This window comes from Phocoena sinus, chromosome 15 (genome assembly GCF_008692025.1).
Source record: "Phocoena sinus isolate mPhoSin1 chromosome 15, mPhoSin1.pri, whole genome shotgun sequence".
In the NCBI taxonomy this organism is placed as follows: Eukaryota; Metazoa; Chordata; class Mammalia; order Artiodactyla; family Phocoenidae; genus Phocoena; species Phocoena sinus.
The window spans coordinates 53,883,856-53,909,299 of NC_045777.1; the positions used below are offsets into that span (position 1 = coordinate 53,883,856).

Below are 25,444 nucleotides of genomic sequence, written 5' to 3' on the forward strand. Positions count from 1 at the left end.
AGGGGACACGGGTTCGTGCCCTGGTCTGGGAGGACCCCACATGCCGCAGAGCGGCTGGGCCCGTGAGCCATGGCCGCTGAGCCTGCGCGTCCGGAGCCTGTGCTCCACAACGGGAGAGGCCACAACAGTGAGAAGCCTGCGTACCGCAAAAAGAAAAAAAAAAAAAATGTGACAGAAGAGGAAGGACTCTAGAGCCCAACACTTAATGAACCTGAAGTAGAGTAGGGTCATTGACAGCCCCCTGTGATTCTTCTAGATCTGGTAGCCCCTTGCCTGTGTAGTATTTAGATTTAAATTGAAATTAATTAAAATGAAATACAATTAAACATTCAGTTTCTCAGTCTTACCAGTCACATTTCAAGGGCTCAATTACCACCTGTGGCTTGTGGCTTCCACATTGGACCATGCAAAATAGAACATGTCCATTATCACAGAATGTTCCATTGGATAGTTCTGGCCTAGACCTGTGGTGACCTGTAGCTGAAGTCCTGCTAAAATGGTTCAGCTTCCATTCATAAGAATGATCATTTCAAGCAGTTAGTGCCAAACAACTTACATGCGTTATCACAGTTAATCCTTCCAACAAGCCTATGAAGCAGGGATTCCGGCCATCCTCATTCTATGGGTGGGGCAAATCAAGCACAGAGTGGAGGTCATTGCTGAAGGTCACATAGCTGGAGAAGGGTGGAGCTGGTTGGACCCTGCTCTGGGAGTATAAGTCCACAGACTGTTCTGAGCTGCTGCAATTTTACCCCCTTGCAATGTAATGTGCACAGCATGGGCTGGGAGCACAGAGATGAAGTGTCAGGACCCGAGGAAGCTTTGGAGCCAAGGCTGGTGTCTTGGGGGAAGAGGAGGAGGATCTGTTATGAAGTGATGACTCTGGAAGCTCATTGAGAAAATGCAAAAGCTGGCAACAGGTTTGGGGCTGGGAGTTCAACGCACAAATCTCGTTTCTGCCTTTTCAAAGCAATAATGAGTGGCTGCTGGGATACTTTCAAGCAAATGTTCTCATCAGAGCTTTTCATGCCTTGAGTGGTCAACTTTGTTCCTAAGGGATTTTATGCCTAAGTCAGAGGCAAGTGTATGAAGAGATATTTATTAAAGAGCTGCTGGGTCCAGACCCTATGATGAGCCCTGGAGGTACAATCATGATTAAGCCAACTCTGCCCTCATGGAGCCTCATCCATCCATAACAGCTAAAACTTACTGAGATATGCCTTAAGTGCATATCTTATTTAATCCTTACATGAACTCTATTAAATAAGAGCATCATCATGATCCCTATACCACATTTAGGGAAACAGATGCTTAGAGAGGTTAAGTCATTTGCCCAAGGCCACACAACGTCTAACCCGCCACCCACATGCCTAGGAATGAGAGACGATGTCCCAGGAAGTCAGCCCAGGGTTTCTGGTGGTACCTGTCTCTGGGCTGTGATCCAGAGGGGGAGAATGCCATTGTCCCACCACTCAGTCTTGTTCTGTGTGGTCTTGATGGAATACTTCCAGAGTGTCTCTGTGTTAAACATCATGTTGTGAATGACTCTGTGATCTTCGATCCAGCAACCTTGGGAATAAAGGAGAGAAGGTACTGTTAAGTTCTATGAACGGATGCTGCCAGGGGTGTCCATGTGTTCTTAAGACCACCTCCCCCAGCATCCTTCCGGTTGGCCTACTTAATCCTGGGGCTGTCCCTCTGGGCTTCAGACTTGTTTCTCTGGGATGCAAACATTGGCAGCCACAAAGGAAGGGTCATCACATCTCACACCTGTCAGATTGGATCTGCTCCCTGGAACAGACCTCACAGCCCTGGGAGAAGTTGGTGGAAGCTGATGAGGGAGCGGGGAAGGCAGGGGGTGGGGAGGCCAAGTTCCTCGGGTTATTCTGTGTCCAGAAGCTGAGAACCTGGGATTTGGACACTTCCTGTGGGATAAGTTTCCTCATTTGCTTGTGACGATATGATTCTATATGGAACACCCAGTGGGCCTGATTCTCGGCAAACATCCCAGGGTTTCTCCTAGGATTCCCACGGGCTGCACTGTTTGAAGCAACCAAGGGAATCAGGAAGGATTTCTTTCTTTCTTTCGTTCTTTCTTTTTTTTTTTGCCATGTGGCATGTGGGATCTTCATTCCCTGACAAGGGATCAAACCCGCCTCACATTGGAAGTGTGGAGTCTTAACCACTGGACCACCAGGGAAGTCCCAGCAAGGATTTCTAGATGTAGATGGGTGCAGACTTATTTCTTTCTGCTTAGGGAAAGAAGACAGATACTGGGGGAATGTAAGCTAGATTGTTCTTGAGAACATAGCAATTGAACCAGATATGGAAAAAACCCCTGTGATCTTACATTGCACCAGTGAAAAGGGGACTGCACGTGGAGGCCAGTCTAAAGAGGGAGCTGAAAGATCCAAGGGGAGAGCTGAGTGTCCACTCCCTTGCCTCTTGGGAGATGGAGCCTCTGGGTGACCCTACTGACTGTAATAAGATAGTGATGATGTCTCCAATGTCCATGGTAAGAGGGACATTCTGTGACTAGAACTTGATGGTCATGGGCACAGAGAAGGGAAAAGCTCTCCACTGGGTCAGAGTCGCTGCCAGACTGCTGGTGGGTAAAGTCCCCCTAGGGTGGCCAAAGCTTTCAATGGGGAAGAAGCAAACACAGTTGTGGTTTTATTGTTTCTGCCTTGCTGGCAGGCCTGACAACCAACCACGAGTGGGATCACCAGAAAGAAGTTGTGCTGCTGCCAGGGATTGGGACCTCGGGGTGTCAAGATTTGGTCAGGGATCAAGTCAGACTGTTGACGGGAAGAGCATGGACTTAGAGTCCATGAGAGCTGGGTGCCAACCCTGACTTGGCTTCTGAACTTGCTGTGTGAACTTGCACAAGCCTTGGTTTGCATGTGTAATGGGGGGTAGGGTCTGTGTGATGGGATCATGGCACACATTTACCATCATGCCATATGCCAACTCCTTTTTCCAAGTTACTTCGGGAACATTAACTCATCTAAAGCTCCCAATAGCCCTGTAAGGTGGGAACTATTATAGCCCCCTTAGAGCTTTCCCTCTTTGCAGGAAGCAGAGGCACAGAGTTTACTCAAGGTCATAAGGCAGAGTTCGGTGTGGAACCTGGGAAATTTGATTACAGCCTCTGCTCCTCCCCACCCCAGGTAAAATTAACATAAAATTAGCCATTACCTTTTTTTTGGGGCTGCACGGCACGGCATGTGGGATCTTATTCCCAACCAGGGATTGAACCTGCACCCCCTACAGTGGAAGTAAGGAGTCTTAACCACTGGGTCTCCAGGGAAGTCCCAACCATTAACATTTTATTTTAAAAAAGTTTTATTTATTTATTTATTTAGATTTTGGGCTGCGTTGGGTCTTTGTTGCCGCGCGTGGGCTTTTCTCTGGTTGCGTCAAGTGGGAGCTACTCTTCATTGTGCTGTGCTGGCTTCTCATTGCGGTGGCTTCTCTTGTTGCAGAGCATGGACTCTAGGTGTGCGGGCTTCAGTAGTTGTGGCATGTGGTCTCAGTAGTTGTGGCACGTGGTCTCAGTAGTTGTGGCTCGTGGGCTCTTGAGCGCAGACTCAGTAGTTGTGGTGCACAAACTTAGTTGCTTCGCAGCACGTGGGATCTTCCCAGACCAGGGCTCGAACCCTTGTCCCCTGCATTGGCAGGTGGATTCTTAACCACTGTGCCACCAGGGAAGCCCCATTAACATTTTAAAGTGAACAATTCTGTGACATTTAGTACATTCACAATGTTGTGCAACCTCTTTCTAGTTCTAGTACATTTTCATCACCCCCAAAAGAGACTCTACCTGCTAGCAGTCACAACACAGCCTTCCGTTCCCACGGCTGCTGGCGGCCTTTAACCTGCTTTCTGTCTCTATGGATTTACTTATTCTGGACATTTCATAGAAGTGGACTCATACAATATGTGGCCTTTTGTGTCTGGCTTCTTTCACTGAGAATCATGTTTCCCAGCTTCATCCCCATCATAGCATGAATCTATACTTCATTCCTTTTTATGGCTGCATAATATTCCATTGTCTAGATAGACCAGAATTTGTTTATCCATCCATCAATTGATAGACATTTGGGTTGTTTCCATTTCTTGGCTGCTATGGATAATGCTGCTATGAACATTCATGTGCAAGTAACTGTTTCAGTCCCTGCTTTCAATTCTCTTAGGTCTAAACCTAAGAGTAGAATTGCTGGGTAATATGGTAACTCTATGTTTAACTTTTTGAGGAACTACCAAACTATTTTCCACAGTGGCTGCATCATTTTACATTCCCACTACCAATGTTCAAGGGTTCCAGTTTCCCCACATCCTTGCCAGCACTTGCTATTTTCCTTTTTTTGATTATGGGCAACTTAGCAGGTATCAGTATCTCATTGTGGTTTTTAGTTGCATTTCCCGAATGCCTGATGATGTTGAGCGTTGCACCCTGTGAATACCATGAGTGAGAGTACTCTGTTAGGGGTAGGTAGAAGCCAAATGGGCAAGAATATTTGGAGCCTCACAAACGAATAATGGGGGCTCTTGAAATCTACAAGAAACCCTCCTGTTGTTACAGCTTCCTGATGGCTGAGCCATGCCATTGCAGCAGACAACATGGAAGCACAGAGGTAATTCACCCAGGGAGTGCTCCTTTGCCCTTTTTTTAAAAAATCTGTAGTATCCTGAATCCCAGTCTATGTGACTCTCCACCCAGTAAAGAGAAAAAAAAAAATCCCTCCGGAATTATGAACACCTGCCATTTCACCTGTTCTAGTGTTTCTCCATGGTATTTTCTACCATCAACATTAGAATCAATTGAGTAGCTTGTTAAAAACACAGATTCCCGGGTCCCCACTGTAGCCCTTGCTGAATTTACAGTCATGGGGTGGGGTCCAGGAGTCTGCATTTTAACAACCTCTCCAGGTGGTTTTAGTGCCCGCTGACATGTCAGAACCACTGGTTCAGGGGCTGTTTGTCATTCACACTTGCATGTGGATTAGTTCCAGCAGACTGCCCCTTGCTCCAAAATCTGGGTTGACAGTAGCCCACTGCCCCCCTCCTTAAGGGACCAGGGGGAGGGCAGGCAGCCATCAGAACCTGGATCACTCTGGTATATGGGGAAATATGGGGGTCCAGAGCCACTGGGAGGACGTGGCAGGAGGGATTGGAGGAAGCCACGGGCAAAGAAACTTCCTCTTCTCTCAACCTATGGATTCTGGCTTCCATGCCCTGGGACCCAGAGGTCAATTTTAGCATCAGTTAAGTAGGCTAGCCTGGAAACCAATCATAGAATCCATTTTCCCCTCAAAGCGATATTACACAAGTTTCAAACAACTAACCTAAAATGAACTCAGGGAGCATGACCCTTCCATTCTGTGGCATGGCTCGTCCCAGTAATTGTACAAAGGGAATTGTCTCCATGGTGTTTGGGTTATTTCCATCCTGACACTTAAAGGCATGTTCTAAATCCAGCCGGTGGCTGGGGACCACTCATGAGACCCAGCAGAGTTTCCACTGCCATGTTGGTTCCTCCTTCCTGCTTCTCAGGCCTCTTTATCCTGGTCAAGGGCCAGTTATGGAATGTGGGCAAAACAAGACAGAGGAGAGGGGAAGCTAAGAAACAGGCAGCTGCAGGGAGCAGCTATCATGGTTTTATTTGAATTGCATTTTCTATTCTGGAGACCATGGGGGGACCTGGCTGGAAAAACTACGTGAAGGTGATAGTGTTGGCTGTGCCTGGAGTTCCAGAGACTGCAAAGGAGCTGGTTTCACTTGGGTCACGTGATGCTGCACAAGTGGGACTGGGCTTGGAGGCAGGACACCTGGCCTTGGCTCTTGTAAGCCCTTGCTCTCTCTCTGGGCCTCAGTTTCCCCGTGTATGGAATGAGTGTGGTTAATGGTTTCCAAGGGCCTTTCTGGCTGTATCATTCTGAGAGTCTGTCATTACTGTCATTTCAGTGTCTGGTGACGTGGGTAATTGTGCAAGTGAAACAGGAAGTAGGATGAGCTCTCCTAGTGAATGGGATTCCTGCTGCTTGCTAATTATGCTTTAATCAGGGTACAATGCATACTCCCACACTTTATCAGTTATGGCAAGGTACAGGTATTTCACCCAGGCGAACATTTCAGGTCTGGGAAAGAACCAAGCTAGATTCAACTCCTTCTCCTGGTTCTCAGGGACTGATGTTTATTTATTTCCAAATACTTGCACAGTGAATTTAGGAAACCAGGAAGTCTAGAGTTTGATCCAACCCCTTCCTTCTCCCTCCCTTTCTCAAATATTTTGAGCCAAGTACTGTGGTAAACTGTCTCATGGTATTTACACTGTAGGGGGCGGGAGAGAGTTAAAAAATAGAGTGTGTTGGTGCCTGCAGTACTTACAGGTATTTCCTCTTGGAATTCCCCTACTCATAGGCCCTGCTGAAAGGCAGGTTTAGGCACCGTATTTGTACCAAGTCTCTTCCCTGTGTTCAGTTGGTTGGCCGGAAACCCAATTCTGTCTTTCTCAATACTTGAACCAAGAGACACAGTAACTAACCAGCTGGTGGTGGGCTCTGCTGTCTCCCATGAGGAACCAGTAGCGAAAAGAGAAAGGTGGTCACGAGCGAGGGAAGCAGAGACAAGAAAGCCCATGGGGCTGGTAAGAAAGACCACAGGGCTTCTGAGAGCCAGAGGAGGAAGTTTGGTTTCTATAATTGCAGTTTCTATTCCCTGATTCCCTCTTATTTGGTTCCCATGCTCATGAGTTTGCCTGATAGAGCCTTGCCTTCTGTTTCTTACAACTGTTGCTCCCTGACGTGGCTGAGAGTAGGGCTGTGCCTTATTTATTTTGGTGTTTCCCTGGCACAAAGCAGAGACCTTTGCCCTAGTAGGCATTCAACAAATGTTTGTTGGATTTAATTGAACACATTCCATCCCATCCTCTGCCCCATATGTAGGCGGCCAGGTACAAACTGAAGAAATAGGAAGCAGACCTCGATTTAGTCCAAAGTCAACTTGGGAAAAAAATACTGTAGTGGGATGAAAATAAACCTATACATAATAGTTAAAACATTAAATAAACCTATAAATTAAACCTTTAGTGGAATTAAAATAAAATGCATAACCTAATATACTCAATAAGAGTATCTCCCTTCCCCCCCGCAAACATTTGCTCAATTCCTACCTACTAATTTTCAGGTGGAACAGTAACTATTTGCCAATAGACCATTTGGGCATAGACACACTTTATCATGCATTCAGTTGTTTAACAATATTTTAAGGACCTACTTGTTTCATTCAGTAGTTCCTTTGAACCAACCTACCATATTAAGCTGTAAACATGTCTTCATTTTCCTCCCAATTTGTGGGGTCCAGTGCTTCATTAAGTTCACATTCCCCAAACCAAAGAAGAAAGGTCTTATTAACCAGCTAGTATGAAATCGATGAGGAAGAATAGCTGCTAAATCAAGTCAACCAACCACCTTATATCAACCTAGTGCTCCAATCTCAAGCAGACAAGCTCATTCAGACCTACAGCTAAGACACTGGTGGAAAAACAGCCCCCACTGGAGCTCAAAACCACACATACCCAAGTCTACACATTCAGAGTCCCACCCACTGATGATTCACTAGACCTGTAATAAAAGTGCTGGGGATGAGAACAGGTGGCTCAGTGCACCAGTTGAAATTTAAAACCTTATCAACTCCTGCTGCAGACATGAGGCTTGACCCCAACAGGACACCCCACGATGGGAGCCCTTTTCTGGATGGGGAAATAAGACCCTAGTGCCCATTTTACCAAACCGCTCTTGCTCATGTGTAAGTGCAGATGTAAAGTGCTGACTGCTTCTTTTTTGGCATTGCTTTTTAATTATGGCCATCAATAAATCATTCTATCCTTGAACAAGACTTGAGAATGGCCCTAAGGCAGAGGCATGATTCCTCAGGAACTAGGCCAACAGAGAATGGTTTGCTCACTCCTCACCTCTTCCTTTAATCTGCTGTCAGAAACAGAAACGTTCTCTCTTCAAGAAGCCTTGGAAGCAGACGGAAGCAGACGGCTGCACTTGCGTTCCATCTGGGAAGTCTGTTAATACACAGTTCTACCCTTGGCCTGCCTTACTGGCCACTGTCACAGAAACGGGATCTCCCCTCTCTTCTGCATTTTTTTTCTCACTTCATTTCCCCCTCTTACTGGTGTAGTGGGCTGAATGGTGCCCCTCCCCCCTCCCCAAGGATATGTCCATATTCTTATTCTCAGAACCTGTGAGTGTTGCCTTATTTGGAAACAGGGTCTTTGCAGTTGTAATTCAGTTAAGGATTTTGAGATGAGGAGATTATCCTAGATTATCTGTGTGGGCTCTAAGTGCAAAGATAAGTGTCCTTACAAGAGGCAGAAGAGGAGAAGGCACAGACAGAGAAGGCAATGTGACCACAGAAGCAGAGACTGGAGTGATGTGGCCACAAGCCCAGGAATGCTGGCAGCCATCAGAATTGGAAGAGGCAAGGAAGGCTTCTTCCCTGGAGCCTCCAGAGGGAACACAGCCCACTGACACCTTGATTTTGGACTACTGGCCTCCAGACTTTCTGTTGCTTTAAGCCACCCAGTTTATGGTACTTTGTTACAGCAGCCACAAGAAACGAATACACCTGAGCCCTCAGTCTCCAGTGGTTCCAGTTTCTCCTCTCATTCAAGGCCTTGGAATCCTGAGCAGTCATGATTTTTTGCTCCACTGCTCTGGTGTTTTGGTCCAACCCTTCCTCTGCGTGACGCATGGACCTGCAGCACTGGTATCACCTGGGAGCTTGTTGGAAATGCAGACTCTCAGGCCCCACCCCAGACCCACTGAACCGGAGTCTGCATTTTAACCAGATCCCCAGGTGATTCATATACATGTTCAAATTTGAGAAGCACTGGTAGGAGAAACTCTAAGGTGTCAATCAGATCTTTTCTCCAAGTATCCTAGTTTCTTCATGTCATATCTGTTAAATATGACATGGAGGTTTTGTAAAAACAGACCAAACTCTTAGGTTAGAACTGCATGCTGATGTGTTATGCATAATATGACATGATGTCTGAAATTTGCTATAAAAGATTCAAGGAAGGAAAGAAGGAAGGAAGGAAAGGAAGGAGAAAGACAGGGCCTTGGGTAAGGACAGTGGAACAAGACTGGCAAAATGTGGACACATTTTTGCAGCTTAGTGCTAGGTACACGGGGCTTCATTGTGCAATTTTCTCTGCTTTTTTCTGCAAGGTGGAAATTTCCCTAGTAAAAAGTTAGGGAATATCCTAGTTTCCCAGCCTTCCTTATTTTCAGTTTTTTTCCATGAATCCATTTTTATCCCTTCGTGGAAATGGCTGGTGTTGGAGGGACATCTTTTCTATCTCAGTCTGTGGTTTTCTTTGCTCTGTTTGTTCATGTTTGTGGTTTTGCTGGCTTTCAGGACTTTTTTCAGCAGAAAGTTGTTTCTGGGGGAGCAGGATGGGAGCTGATTAAGGTTTATGGCATCTTCTAACTGGGTTTCCAACAACATCTGCTGGGCTTGTGTTGTTACCGGCAGCAGGAATTTAATTTCCTTTCTCTTTCCCTACCTCTCTTACTTCTTTCAGATTTTTTGTTCACTGGCTAGAGTATCATGTATGTGACCTTTGGCTCTCTGATTTACATGTGATTTGCATATTACACATCTAGTCCAGAGGTTCTCAATTAGGGGGTGATTTTTACCTCCCAAGGAACATGGGGCAGTGTCTGGAGACATTTTTGATAGGCACAACGAGGTGAGGAATGCTGCTGGAATCTAGTGAGTAGAGGCCAGGGATGCTGCTAAACACTCCACAACACACAGGACAGCCCCCCCGCAAGGCAAAGAAGGATCTGGCCCCAAATATCAATAGCGGGACGTTGAGAAACCCTGATCTAGTCTTAAAGATCATCCAAGCGCATTTCGCCACACTTTTTTTGCTCTGTCCCATGAAGGAGAGGTGGACTCATGACTGATTACAACATCTCTGAGGAATTTTTACTTCTTATAAGTTGATTTTGAGATAGAATATAAGTGACTGCTCATTTGTGCAAGTTGTGCCCTGCACACCTTCAGGGAACACCATCCACATAGTATTCATGAAAACAACCCTTTCAGAATTGTGCAGCACATGGTCTACACAGCTATAAGTGATTGCTCCAATTTTGGGGTTGCCCTGGGGGTTCTGGAACTGGGAGAGACTTTATTTCTGGCCACCATGAGCCCTGAGCACGCCAGAGAGTGTCCTTTCAAGAAAAGAGGAAATGTGGAACTGTGAGGACCTCACTTGTATTATTCTAGACCATTGTCTCGTTGTGGAACGTCTCCTTTTCACCCCTGGGCCATATCCATTTGACTAGATCTAAAATTGTCAGATTATAACATCATGGCTTTTGTTTGAAACATGGTGGTGATGGCTTCTTATTTTCAGTCAGTTCCTTGGGGGAGGAAATACAAGCTGCTGCCATAAGACTTCCTATCCACCCACTATTTGCTTGGCGGGATTTCCATAGTTTCAGCAGCATAACTTATTCTTGCTGGCCTTCAATCACTTTGCAATAAAAACTGTGATTGCAAAAATGTTCATTGTCATTACCAGTGATGGAGCAGTAAGTACAGGCTTCTGGAGAGGGAGAGGGAATTGCGTGACTTAAACTAGCAGAATGAGTTGCTCACCCCCAGAGAATGGCTTTTCATTTTGGCAAGGTCTGAGGGAAATTATGACAGAGTTCAGTGACACAGAGGGACAGTGCTGGGAGGTGTGGTCACTGAATCCACTGGGAGCCTGTGCCCTGTGGGCAGCCCCATGGATGGAGTTGGGGTTTCTTGGGACTCAGTAGTACTCTGGGTCATCGACTGCAACTCACCCCATCCCCACGCTGTTGGGCTCAGGCTGGGTGGTAGATCACTGAGCTTTCTGCCAGTCCTTCTTCCATTGTTCCTCCCTCTGATAACAGTCCCTGACTTTCCACTTGGGACCCACTACCATCCCCCCACAATGGGTGATGTGGTTTGTGTGGGACTTGCCATTCCCCACCCTGACCGGGGGGTGGGCATGTGGTCCCAGCTTGGGTGGTCAGCATCATTCCATCCCCCCACAGAGATTGGTTCTGAGAAGCAAATTGGTCCAATGAGCGTCAAACTTGGGAATTTTGTGGTCACTCTTAGGAAAGAGAAATAGAGAGGAGGAGGGGGAGAAGTAAAGAGAGAGCTTGATCGTTCTGATGATATAATTTGAGGATCTGGATGTAGCCATGCCTGTAACTATCAATTAATTATGTGTTATGATTTGAACTGTGCTCCTCAAAAAAGATATGTTGGAGTCCTAAACCCCGGAGCCTCAGAATGTGACATTATTTGGAAACAGGGTCATTGTAGAGGTGAGGTCCTACTAGAGTAGGGTGGGCCCCTAATCTGAGTGACTGGTGTTCTTATAATAATATGGTCATGTGAAGACAGAGACACAGGAAGAACTCCATGGTTTGGATGGAGGGTTGGAGGGATGCATCTACAAGCCAAGGAATGCCAAAGATCACCAGCGAACCACAAGAAGCTAGGAAGAGACAAAGGATTCCCTACAGCTTTCAGAGGGAGTATTGCTCTATCAACACCTTGATTTCAAACTTCTGCCTCTAGACTGTGAGACAATAAATTTCTGTTGTTTTAAGCCACATAGTTTGTGGTGCTTTGTTATGGCAGCCCTAGGAGATTAGTATAAGTACTTTCAAATTAATAATCTTCCTCTTCCTCCTCCTTCTTCAAAATCATCATCATTATCATCGCCTTTGTCTAAGCAATAGAGAGGGTCTCCTATGGATGTGGAGACTGTGATGTGGGGTGTCCAGCCTCCATGGTCAGTCAGTGCCCCCCTTGCATCAGCCCCTAGGCCTCCAGGGTTAGACCATAATTCTGGGGCTTTCTGGAGCTCCATGCTGGGGCATCATCCTGTTACCTGTTGCCTTTACACAAAGACTGATGCTCACCCCCTGGTTGTCTGGGCCCCATCCAAGACCTATTCATGGTAGGCAGAATTAAGATGGCCCCAAGATTCCTGCCTCAGATATATACACCTTGTATAATTCCCTCCCCTTGCACATGGGTGGACCTGTGGCTGGCTTCTAACCAGTGGACATGGAAAAGTTGAAGGGATTTTGCAGATGTAACTAAGGGCCCTAATCAGTTCACTTTGAGTTAATCCAAAGGGAGATTATCCCAGGTGGGCCTGACCTCCTCAGGTGTGCTCTTAGCAGAGGGTCTGGACCCAAGCTGCCATGGGTTCTACAGCTGCAAGGAAATGAAGTCTTCCAACAATTGCGTAAGCTTGGGAGAGGACCCCGAGCCTCAGATGAGACACCACCTCAGCCGGCACCTTGATTACAGCCTTGTAAGACCCTGAGCAGAGGACTAAATTCAGCTATGCTCGGACTCCTGACGACAGAGAGATAATAAATGGGTGTTGTTCTAAGTTGCAAAGTTTGTGGTTAATTTTTATGCAGCCATAGAAAATGAATACGGCATTCCATTTTAAGGAACTACCAGGTGCTGTGGCCAAGACCCCTGTGTGTGTGTGTTTCTCTGTGTGTGTGTGTGTGTGTGTGTGTGTGTACATGGAGGTGGGGGATGATGAAGGGTGGGGGATGGAGCCAGGTGGGAAGGAGAAAACTACCTTGGAGGAAGTAATTGCCCTTCTTATGAGAGAGAAGAGCAGTTTGAGCAACATGCAGACCTGCCCAGTGCCCAGCCCTGGGAGCTGGAGGGAGAACATCGCCCCCAGTGTCAGGTCTTGGGAGGCTCCACCCTAGACAGAGGCCCCACTTCCACTGTCTTGCAGGTGGTGCTGGGGGCCAAATACTTGGAGGAAAAACACACCCTTTATAAAGATGCAAAGATTTTCTCACGTGAAGAGATGATGAGGTAGGATATTTTGAATTAATAGTCAGCTTTATTTTTAAAATCCTCTCTCCTGTATTCTTTCCTTCATTCAAACAGTCAGGATTTTTGTTTTTCATGCTCCGAGGAAAGGATGCCATGGGAGAAAGTGGAGAAAGCAGAGACTCCTTCTGGCTTTGGGGTGTCACACGCTCAGCCCATTGTGGGAGCCATGGAGGAGTTCGGGTGTAGAGAAAGGTTTGGGGGGGACCCAGGGGAGTAAGAGCAAATCTCTCCTGTCTGATTCCCTGAGAGAGGAAGGAAAGAGGTGGAAGCCCCAAGAAAGGGGCTGTTTGACCTTTACTCTGGTGGAACTCCAGAGAGAAGGAAACAACCCCCCCAAAAGATCTGTGGGATTTGGGAGCAGAAAGGGTGGGAGCCCGAGCTGTGCGTCAAGCCCTAGAAAGATGGCCAGACCCTGGAGACATGTAAGTGTGTAGCTGGCCACCGTCTACACTGCTTGGCCCAACAAGAGATGCTCAAACAGTATTCGTCAACTGAAAGGATGAATACATTGTAAGCCCTCTACAAATTCTCCGGGAAGACTTTTTCACCAGCATCAGGAAAGCCGATGAGGGTCCATGTGATTCTAGCTCTGGGGTGAGGGCTCAGCTATTCACCACACCTGACAGCCCCCAGGCATGGAGAGGCCCTGCTGCCCAGATGTGGACCCAGGGGGCCCAGAGTTCTGACCCAACGAGCCAAGTCAGCTAAGCCTTATGCCCAGGGCATGGCCTCTCCCTGCCGTGCTCCCTGCCTGGGACTACCCGGTCCCTGGCCCCTTGGACTCTGTCTAGGAAGCTTGGAGGGGTGGTTACATGGCTTCTCAGACCTGAGCCCTTATGGGAGCTGCCCCCTTGTGCAGCTGAGCTGAGAATCAGGGAAGCAGCATCATTTCCTCACCTCTCCTCTGAGTTAACTTGCCCCAAGGTGTTCGTAAGAACTCCATTTAATTAGTCGTTGGGCCCAGAGAGCCCCTTTTATCATACTTTGTGTCAGGCCTACCCCTGGAATCTGAAGAGGTCTTTGGGTGCTGGCAGCACCAATTTTTATCCATTATTTTTTCTGTTACGGATGAAGCTTTTCCACACTGGAGTCAGACAGAGGTCGGCTTGAGCCCAGCTCATGAAGACAAGCGCTGGTGCTTTTGCTGGTTCTAGGGTGGCATCTGTGTCATTAATACAACATATTCAGGGTGTCTACCCGCTGCCTGGGAGCTCTGAGAATGTGCAACATTTAAAGGTATTTGGAATACCTTTGGACTACTTAATTAGAAGGAAGGACACCAGAGGGCTGTAGGCATGCTAGAGGCAAGGATTGAGGACCAGTGTCTGGAACCATCCAGGGCTGAGTTCAAATCCTGCTTCTGCCCCTCAGCTGCTGTGGGACCTCAGGAGAGATTTGTACATTCATGGACCTTGGATATCTCAGTTGTTCTGACTTCTTATCACTGTTATGAGAATCGAAGGATATGATGATCGTGGTACTTGCTGAGCATTTTTGTAAGCCAGGTAGTGGTTCAACCACTCAAGATGGGTTTTCAGGACTTCCCTGATGGTGCAGTGGTTAAGAATCTGCCTGCTAATGCAGGAGACACAGGTTCAAGCCCTGGTCTGGGAAGATCCCACATGCTGCAGCGCAACTAAGCTTGTGCACCACAACTACTGAGTCTGTGCTCAAGAGCCCACGAGCCACAACTACTGAGCCCTCGTGCTACAACTACTGAAGCCCACGCTCCTAGTGCCCGTGCTCTGCAACAAGAGAAGCCACTGCAATGAGAAGCACGCTGATTGCAATGAAGAGTAACCCCTGCTTGCCTCAACTAGAGAAAGCCTGAGCGCAGCAACGAAGACCCAATGCAGCCAATAAATAAATAAAAAAAATAAATTTATATATATATTAACAAAAGACGGGTTTTCAGCTGGGGGCCAATTTGTCTCCCAGGCAGCTTTGGGCAATGTCTGGGGACATTCTTGGTTGTCACCGTGGGAGGAGGGGGAACTCCTGGCACCTAGAGGATAGAGACCAGGGATGCTGTCCAACATCCCACAGTGCACAGGATGGCCCCCACCATAGAGAACCATCTGGTCCCAAATGTCAGTAGTGCTGAGGCTGCAAAACCCGTTTTAAAGCAGTGACTCTCCACCAACTCAATAAATGGCAGGTCGGTTATAAATAAGGGGGACAGAGGAATATGTTTTTTCTATAAGGGGTGAATTAAAAAGAGTACCTTATGTATATAAATTTTGTTATTTATAGGCAATACATCCACATGGTCCAAGATCTAAAAGGTACACAGGATGTACAATCCAAAGTCTCCCTTCTACCTCATCCTCTTCCTGGAGGAATCAGTGTTACCAATTTCTTCTTTTTAGAGGTCCTCTGTGCATCTATAAGCAATTGTATGCACATATATACACACATGTTATACACACACACATGTGCATGCTACACATATTCTTTGCATCTTGCTTTTGTCGCTTAATCCATCTTGGAGATAACTTCCTACTGGACACAAAAAGCTTCCTCAGTTTTTCTTTTAAAGGTGACAGAGTATGCCATTCTATGCATGTCCAGTATTTTACTTAACCACTCCCCTCTGGATGGATAGTCACGTTGTTTCTATTTTCTTTTGCTCTTACAAACACTAATGTAATGAATATCTTTGTATGTACATCATTTTCCACCAAGCAAGTATGTAATGGTAGGATAGAGTCCTACAAGTGGAATTGCCAAATAAGAAAGTTTTGTGCATTTGTAATTGTATGGGATGTTGTCAAATTACACTCCACTGAAGCTGTACCTGTTTCCATTCCCTGCTGGCAGTGAATGTAGGAGAGGTGTTGGGGGGATTTTGTAATTTAAAAAATTTGCTCTCACTGTTTGTATCTTCTCATCAGAAGCCTTCTGGGAATAAATAAAAGGTGAGTGTGCCTTACCTTACAATATTTTGTGCCCATTGTATTTTCAGCATTCAGGGACCCAGAGTCTGTCCATGGGAGATCTTTTAAGTGTTATGAAGTTAATGCCCCTGGGAAGTGGCGTTCGCTTTCTCCAGAAAAGGGCTCTTTAGTTCCTGCTTCCTGGTGCTATTAGTTCCCGAATGACTTGCCTCTCAAAGAGTTTACATGTAGGAAAATCTCTCTCAGCAATCTCTCTCTGAGTGGTTGCTCAGCTTTATTTTTTGAGTTTCTGATTCAAACGCAACTTTGAGAGTCAGGTGGAAGTGATGAAAACCTCTTCCAGCAAAAAGGCACTGGCGGTTTGCCCATCATGTCAGAGGTTCCTAGAGCTGCCCTCGGACCCCAGTGAGTGGCTCTCTGGGTGGGGGTGAGGTTCATGCTACCAGCACCCCTCCTTGCCCTGCGAGAGGGGTCTGCAGATTCCCAGCTCAGAACTGGGCAGAACCAGTTTTGTGTGGCCAGGGGCACCCTTGTTCCTAGACTGGCTTCTCCTTTCCCACTTTCTGACCGAGTGACTGGTCAGTTACTCAGCCTTGCTGAGTCATCGTTTTCTCACCTATGGACGGGGACAGTGCTTGCTTTGCAGTATCGTACTGGTGATAATGGAGGCAAAGCACCTGGCACAGGCCCTGCATCAGGCTCACATTTGAGAAATGGAAGCTAATGTTAGTCTTATTATAGTGGAATCCTTTGTATCCTGACTGCCTCCTTTTCTTATTTTTTTTCCTTTTCTTCCCCCATCCTCAAAGATTTTTATTTAATTGTTATGTGGTAGGGCCAAGTATTTTTATTTTTTAAAACATTAATTAATTAATTTTTTGGCTGTGTTGGGTCTTTTATGCTGTGCACAGGCTTTCTCTAGTTGCAACGAGCCGTGGCTACCCTTCCTTGCAGTGCGTGGTCTTCTCATTGCGGTGGCTTCTCTTGTTGCAGAGCATGGGGTCCAGGTGCGCAGGCTCAGCGGTTGTGGCTCGAGGGCTCTAGAGCACGGGCTCAGTAGTTGTGGCACACGGGCTTAGTTGCTCTGAGGTATGCTGGATCTTCCCGGACCAGGGCTCGAACCCATGTCCCCTGCATTGGCAGGCGGATTCTTAATCACTGCACCACCAGGGAAGTCCCTATTCTCAAATTTTTATTGGAGTGTAGTTGATTTGCAATGTTGTGTTAGTTTCAGCTGTACAGCAAAGTGAATCAATTATACATATACATATATCCACTCTTTTTTTTTGCGGTACACGGGCCTCTCCCTGTTGTGGCCTCTCCCTTTGCGGAGCACAGGCTCCAGATGCGCAGACTCAGCGGCCATGGCTCACGGACCCAGCCGCTCTGCGGCACGTGGGATCTTCCCGGACTGGGGCACGAACCCCTGTCCCCTGCATTGGCAGGCGGACTCTCAACCACTGTGCCACCAGGGAAGCACTTCTTTTTTTTTTTTTAAGATTCTTTTCCCATATAGGCCATTACAGAGTATTGAGTAGAGTTCCCTGTGCTATACAGCAGGTTCTTATTAGTTATCTGTCTTATGTATAGTAATGTGTAAATGTCTTTCTGCCTCTCTTTTAGATTGGAATCTCTTTATTTGCTTAGTGGCAACTGAGATTCTGGAACAATCACATTCCTTTCTGTCACAAAGACCTTGTACATGCTGTTCCCTCTGCCTGGAATGCTTTTCCTTCCTCTGGACTCCTGAGGTCTCTTTCACTCACAGCTCAACTGCCCCTTCCTCAGAGAACCCTTCCCTGCCTCTCTGAGTTCAAGTCAATTTGCCCTTGCTGTTTTCTCCTGGAGAAGCTCTTCTCTTTCTTCTTGGTGCCTCTCTGACTTGTAATGACATCTGTTGGTGTGTTTACTTGTCTAATGTCTGTCTCCCCTGTTGGATAACATGCTTCAGGTGAGCTGGAGGGACCAGCTTAGGCAAAGGCCCTGAGGCTGGTGGGAGCTGGTTGGAGGCCCAGGCAGGGGACCTTTGTGATCTGGAGGGAGCTTGTGAGGGGAAGAGAGATGAGAGAGGTCAGGAGAGAGCAGGTCGGGGGCCAGGCCATGGGGACCTTCTGGATCACTGAAAGACAAAATTTGAATTCTCTTCAAAGATCATATGTGTCTCTCCAATGCACCAGTATTAAGCAGGGGAGTAACCTCATCTAACTGATTACTTTAAACTTTAATGTTTTATTATTTTTATAAAATTCTTTTAATGATTTACTTTTTAAAAAGATCACCGGCCACGATGTGAAAGGCAGGGTGGAGGGTAGGTGGAGGGTAGGGTGAGCCCGGGCTTTGGGGAGATCCCTTAGGAGGCTGCAGCCGTGGTCCCCATTCTGCCTGCAGGCCATGGGTTCTAGAAACAGCCCTGTGCATCCCTTAGTATTCTAAGCTAGTGCTTCTTCTGGGGGTGACCCCAAGTGGCATTGGCTGCTTGGGTCTCCCCAGAGATGACTGAGAATCAGCTCTGTTTCGGGGAACTACGGATGCGGGGTTTCCGCCCACATCATGGCCTGGCTGCAGGGCGGAGCTTACTTGAGGTGGTGGTGAAGTGAGACGGGGAGGTCATTGTCATGAAGGGCGGTGTGAGGTACTTGGCCTTCACGCCCTCCTGGCCAGGTGGTCCATGTTGGGGGTGTCCATGTCCTGGTCGTAGTCCTAGCGGAACCCATGAAAGGAGATCAGCAGCAGCTTGTGGAAGCTCTTCCTCCTGGGATGGGGTGGCAGCCGGCCCAGCCCAACAGGACGGGCAGCAGCAATGCGAAGGCCCTGGGCCCCGTCATGTCCCCAGTGCCTCACACGCTCACATCGCTGAGTTCACGGCCTGCTCCCACTTTCTCTCTTTTTTTTTTTATCTGCAGTTGATCAAAGTCCACATTGATAATTCTGCTCCAGCTCTGCTGTGGATTAGAACACCTGGAGCGTAACGAGTTGGCACGTTCGACGTGATGGAAAAGTTCTGGAGGTGGATGGTGGTGGCGGCTGCACAGCACTGTGAATGCACTTAATGCCACTGCACTGTGCACTTTAAAAAGGTAAAAAATGCTAAATATTATGTGTATTTTACCACGATAAAAAAAGACAAACAGTGTGAAATATTTTGGACTCTTACACGAATTCCACTATTGTGAACATTTGGAGAACAAATTAGATTGGAACTTTCCTTTACTCAATATAGCCTGTTTTTATAGGGAGAAGAAATTACTGTTCATTATGACTATGGAAACAGCCACTGTGGATTGAGTGCCCAGAGGGCTGGGAACTGTATATGCATCATCTATTCTATCCCATTTAATTTTTTTGAAACCCTAGAAAGATTATTAGTTGAAAATTCCCTATAAGAATTACAAAAAATCATTGTGGTCCAATAACAATAAAATTTACCATTTTTTATAGGTCAGAAACTTGGTTCTGTATAAAGAAAGGAAGAACATCAAAGAAGGAATAAGTAAAGGTAAATGTAAAATTAAAACTTTTGTTTTCCTTCTTTTTAGTTGATCTAACAGGTAATAGTTTGTTCACACTAGTAATAACAACAATGTATTTAATTATGTATATATCATATGTATGTGTATATATGTAAGTAGAGAAATACTTAACGTAAATCTAACAAAATACATAGATACATATGAGATCTGTATGAGGAAAACTAGAAAACTCTGTTGAATGAAATCAAAGAACTAAGTAAATGGAGAGATGTTTCATGTTCATGGATGGGTAGGCTTAGTATCATCAGAATGTCAGTTCTTCCCAACTTAATCTATAGATTCAATGCAGTCCCAATCAAAATTCCAACATTATTTCATGGCTATTAACAAGCTGATTCTAAAGTTTATATGGGGAGGCAAAAGACCATTCTACTCTTGTTTGTATGAGTTCAACTTGCCATTTCTTTTTTCAGGTTCCACATATAACTGATATCATGCAGTATTTGTCTTTCTCTGATTTATTTCATTTAGCATAATGCCCTCCATGTTCATTTATGTTGTTGCAAGTGACAAGATTTCCTTCTTTTTTAAGGCTGAATCATATTTCAGTGGTGTGTGTGTGTGTGTGTGTGTGTGTGTGTGTGTATGTGTGTGTGTGAGAGAGAGAGAGAGAGAGAGAAAGAGAGAGTATCACATTTTCTTTATCTGTTCATCCATCGACAGGCCCTTAGGTTGTTTCCATACCTTAGCTGTTGTGAATAATGCTGCAATAAACATGGGAGTTCAGATCTCTCTTTGAGATTAAAAAAAAAAAACATTTTAATCATTTGCAAGTGGACAAATTTAGTGACATTTAGTACATTCACAGTGCTGTGCAACCATTACCACTATCTAGTTTCAGACTATTTTCATCACCCAAAAGGAAACTTCATACCCATTAACAGTCACTCCTCATTCCTCCCTCCCCCAGCCCCTAGCAACCACTTTTCTCCTTTCTGTCTGTTTGGATTTACCTATTCTGGACATTTCATATAAATGGAATCACATAATATTTGGCCTTTTGTGTCTGGCTTCTTATAACGAGCACCATGTTTTCAAGGTTCATTCATGTTGTAGCATGTGTCAGCACTTCATTCCATTTCATGGCTGAATAATATTTTTATATATCCATTCACTGGCTGATGGACATTTGGGTTGTTTCCACCTTTTGGCTATTGTGAATAATCTGGCTGTGAACATTTGTGTATGAGCTTTTGTTTCAATACCCTCTGCTTTCCACTTACGTTTTTCAACATATTTATGAGATGGTTTTTACTTTGTAGCTGAATAAACAGTGCAGAGAGGCTGTAGAACCTCTCCAAGGCCACACAGCAGAAGTAAGGCTGGGACTATAATTTTAATACTTGGCTACACATTTGCTGCACACAGGGGTTTAAATTCCCCAAGGGAATAGGCTTAAGCATCCACCCATCCACCCCACATTTATTGAGCACATACTATGTGTCAGGTGCCAGAGGCACAGAAGTATAGATGTCAAGGTTGCCTGTGGGTGGCTCAGAGTCCAGGGGACAGGCAGACAAATAAGGTGGGTCCTGCCAGAGGTGTGAATGGGAGGTGACACAGGAGAACAGGGAGAGGGTCCTAACGGAGAAGCCAGGAGGAGGAGGGCTCCCTGGAGGAGGTGGTGCTAGAATTGAGTTTTGCAGGCTGGGAAGAATTAGCCTGTTGGAAGCATCTTCACTCAGCCGCTCCTCCAGATATGACAGCAATCTCCTAACAGATCTGCCTGTGGCTGCTTTCTATAGGTACATGGATGACATTTACCTTTGCAGCTTTGGAGAGATCTGTGAATTGTATAAAGATGTCATCAGTGGGTTTTCTAGTGACAGGAGGTGACAGTCTGCCTAGGTTTTTCAGGTGAAGTTTTCAGAAGGTTTTTATCTTGATGTGGGTGGACTGTGGGCTGGATATCAGACCCAGAGGAGATGACCCATTTCCCTCTTCCTGAAATTGCCTGATAATTCTGTTCCAAGTATTTGCTTAGGTTGAATTTTTGGGGTGAGGAGGTGGTGTGTCAGGGGTGCTCCATTTTGTATTTGCATAACTTGGCCTCTCTTATTAATTAGCACGGTGTTTTGCTATAAAAGGGAATTTTGTAGAATTTTGTGATGAGTATGCAGCGAAGCAGTTGAGGGTATTTTGCAGCTTGCAGGCCTGGGCTCACATCTCTGCTCTGGGCTTACATTTTACACTTGGGGCAAATCTCATAACCTCTCTGTGCCTCTGTTTCTTTCTCTGTAAAAAGGAGTAATGATATATTTCCTGAGGTTGTGAGGCTCCAATGAGATGATGCATGTTGACAGGAATGCTTACTGCTCATGGGATATCCACATGCACCCCTTCACTTCCCAGTCCCCTTGTAATCGTGGGCCATGTGTTTTGAGTGGAAGCCACATCTATGACTTCCGGCCTGAAGCTTTCAAGGGCTGGTGCATAACCATCTCACCCTCTCATCCCCTGCCACAGTAAGTGTGGAAGCCTTGCATTGAGATGGTAGAGTCTCCATCATCCTGGGTCTCTGAGTGACCAAATAGAGCATAGTCCCCAGCTAACTCGTGGTGGACATGGAATGTGAGAAGTCAGCCTCTGTTGCCAAGCCACTGAGATTTTGGGGTTAATTTGTTATTGTGGCATAACCTAGTCTATCCTGGCTAATGCAGCAGGTAAGCACTTACATGGGTCCTTAGTACTGGTAAGTGCTCAACAAATGTTAGTTACTTTCAGTACAATAATAAATTGCTACCGATAGTTTCTTTATCTGATCTAATGATGCCAATATGCTATTTTGTGCTTGGACAAATTGGACTTGTCACTCCTTCCGACACGTGGAAAAGACAGATGATTGAGGGCCAATAAAACATCATTATCTTTAGTTTGCATCCCTGGATACCCTTGGTGGCAAAGAACAACATATGCTACTCTGGGGAAGCCAGGCTTGGAAGGGAGCTGTTGTTACCAGGATCAGGACTGTCCGAGGCCAGGCGTTCTTTGGTCAGGAGAGAACTCTGAGTCCCTGGTATGTAGATTCTCCAAGGGAATGTGAATACTGGTACTAAGTAGTTTGGCTCTTTGGGAATTGTATATTAATCACTTAGGCCCTTTTAGGGACAACACATATATATCTCAATATTCTGGAAAAACATAAAAACACATAAAAAACAGCCAGCAGTCATGCAGCAATCCACCATGGCCACTGAAACTTCCCCAAAGTGCAACATTTTGTGTAATCAACAGAGCTTAGTGGAGGTGGCTGGCTAGAGAGAATTCTAATTGTAGTCACTATAATGCTTATGGTCACAGCATTGCAGTGTATCTTGGTTTCTCTTTGGTGAGCTCTGGTTTGGAAGGTATAAATCCATCATCTGTTTTAGCAAATGTTTATTGAGCACTTTGGATGGGGTGGAAGATGAAATATGGAGGAGAGAGTAAGTCTCTTCCTGGCCACTATGTTTTCAAGCTGTCCTAGTACTCAGCAGTGGGTCATGCAGGCTTGAGGGTCCCACAGTTCCAGAAGCATCTCCCACCCATGCCATTCTGGACTAGATTCTTCTTTGCCAGCCCAGTAGATCCGTCTCTGACTCTTACTTTCTTTTGCATGGCAGTTATATCAGTCATTGGGAATTGTTACAGAAGTGCAGTGCATTTTGTGAAACTTACAGTTGATCAAGAATCCCATTAAACTTTGTTAAGAACTCTACATGTTTATGACATAGTTACTAGAGTGGAGATGGAGAAATTTCCAAACACATTATAGGAATCATCCCAACAGAAGGTAATAGTCAGAACTCTTGGTTGCAAGTGACAGAAACCCACATCTTACTAGTGTAGGTAAGAAAAGGGACTATGCTTTAGTCTGGTTTGCCCTCAAAGAAGACCTGAGGGACTTCCCTGGTGGCACAGTGGTTAAGAATCCACCTGCCAATGCAGGGGACACAGGTTCGATGCCTGGTCTGGGATGATTCCACATGCCATGGAGCAACTAAGCCCTTGAGCCACAACTACTGAGCCTGTACTCTAAAGCCCGCGAGCCACGACTACTGAAGCCTGCATGCCTAGAGCCCGTGTTCTGCAACAAGAGAAGCCACCGCAATGAGAAGCCCGCTCACTGCAACGAAGAGTAGTCCCTGCTCACCACAGCTAGAGAAAGCCCGCATGCAGCAATGATGATCCAACACAGCCAAAAATAAATAAATAAAACAAATAAATTTATATATATTAAAAAAGCAGACCCTGAAACAAGGATGGGAGTGCAAGTGGTTTATTTGAGAGGTTACTCCAGGGAGCACCCATAAGGGAGTGGGGAAGTGATTCAAGGAAGAGAAGAAGGCCAACATGGCGAGTTGTAGTCTGGGGGGCATGCAGTACTAGAATGGTGAGTACCAATGGGCTATGGGCATGGCATCTGCAAGAGGCCTTTTGAGGCATGATTTCCCATGTCACTGAAGTCATTCTGCAGAAAGACAGGGATGCATCTGGGCTGTAGGAACCAGGGACTCACACATTACCAGATCTCTCTCTCCATCTCTGTGTCTGCCTTTGTCTGCATATCACCTCAGTTTTCTCTCACTGGGGACTGGCTTTCTCCATAAGGTGAGGAGTGTGGCCACAAATGCTCCTCTTTGTCTCACTCCAAAGTTCCTGTCATCACAGAGCATGTCTATATTTTCCCAGTTCCAGCTAGGAAAAACAAACCTGAGGGAAGAACTCTGATTGGCCTGTTTGGGTTAGATGCCCATCTCTGAACCAATCAACTGTGGACAGGGGGGCGGAGTCGTGTAAGAACATGGCAGCCCCCGCCAGAGCCATGTGACTGGGGTAGGAAAAGGTGCAAGTCTCAACAGAAGGGAGGGGCCCGTAGGCTAAAAAAAAAAAAAGATGTCTGTGATGAAAGGAAAGGATTAGGAGATGCATCCTGTTAAACCTGTTACTGATTGGGGCTTTGAACATTTTTTTGAATATAAAGTTTCACTGTGGTTCTTTCAGCATGATTTAGCAGAAAGGTAAAATCCTAGCATGAGCTGAACATTTCCTATAGGCAGGCTGTTGCTGTGGATTCAGATACTTATTGATTGATCCAAAGATCAATTACAATGCTTCTCAAGGGATGTAAACTCTGATAGGGTCTGCTTATGATGGGGCTGATGTCAAGCAAGAGGAGAACTGGCATGTAGGACACTCTAATTTCTTTCTTCCATTGAGTACTGTCAAGTTTAGGTTCTGGCTGGCAGTGGATGCATCTGGAGGGATGGTTGCATATAAAGGATTGTGTGTGTGTTTATGTGTATGTTTGTTAGGTATTTTCCAAAGATGAGAGCAGCATCCCACAAATGCCCTTTTGCAGTGTGATTGCAAACGCCACTTAAGAGGTGGCGTTTATTTCCCTCCTCTTGAACCTGGGCTGGCCTACGACTTGCTTGGACCAATCGAATGCGGCTGAAGTGAGGATGTCTGATGTTTGGTCCTAGGCCTTGAGAGCCCTTGTAGCTTCTTATTTTTGCTCTCTTGGAAGCCAGCACCAAGTAAGCCCTGGATCTTCTGCTCAAGGGGCCATGTGGAGAAGGGCTCTGGAGGATGAGAGGGCACATGAAGAAAAACCAAGCTCCCAGCCACCAGCAGCACCATCTGCCAAGCATGTGTGTGAGGCCATATTGACCTTCCAGCCCAGCTGAGCCTCCAGCTGCATGTAGACACACAAGTGAGCCCATCGCACAGAATCATGAGAAATAACAAATTATTGTGGTTCAAAGCTACTAAATTTTTTTTTTTTTTTGCGGTATGCAGGCCTCTTGCTGTTGTGGCCTCTCCCGTTGCGGAACACAGGCTCCGGACGCGCTGGCTCAGCGGCCACGGCTCACGGGCCCAGCTGCTCCGCGGCATGTGGGATCCTCCCAGACCAGGGCACGAACCCGTGTCCTCTGCATCGGCAGGCGGACTCCCAACCACTGCGCCACCAGGGAAGCCCGCTACTAAGTTTTGAGTGTAATAGAAATAGCCCACGAGGGTGTGAGCATGTGGCGTACACAATTCCCATCTGCTGAAGATCCATGAGTTCCTAGGATCCAACCCAGA

The 25,444-nt window shown here is 46.2% G+C and overlaps 1 protein-coding gene across 1 annotated transcript in view; it reads right to left on the reverse strand.

Moving 5' to 3' along the window:
* Positions 1-18,657, reverse strand: part of LOC116740559 (ectonucleotide pyrophosphatase/phosphodiesterase family member 7-like) — a 32,078-nt gene extending 13,421 nt beyond the window's left edge. The window contains exons 1-2 of the mRNA XM_032606238.1: positions 18,423-18,657; positions 1,424-1,569 (exon numbers count right to left, since the gene is read on the reverse strand). Coding sequence (XP_032462129.1) covers positions 1,424-1,569; positions 18,423-18,462 — 186 coding nt within the window. The 5' untranslated portion in view covers positions 18,463-18,657. The remainder of the gene's footprint in view (positions 1-1,423; positions 1,570-18,422) is intronic.
* Positions 18,658-25,444: the final 6,787 nt, after the last annotated feature.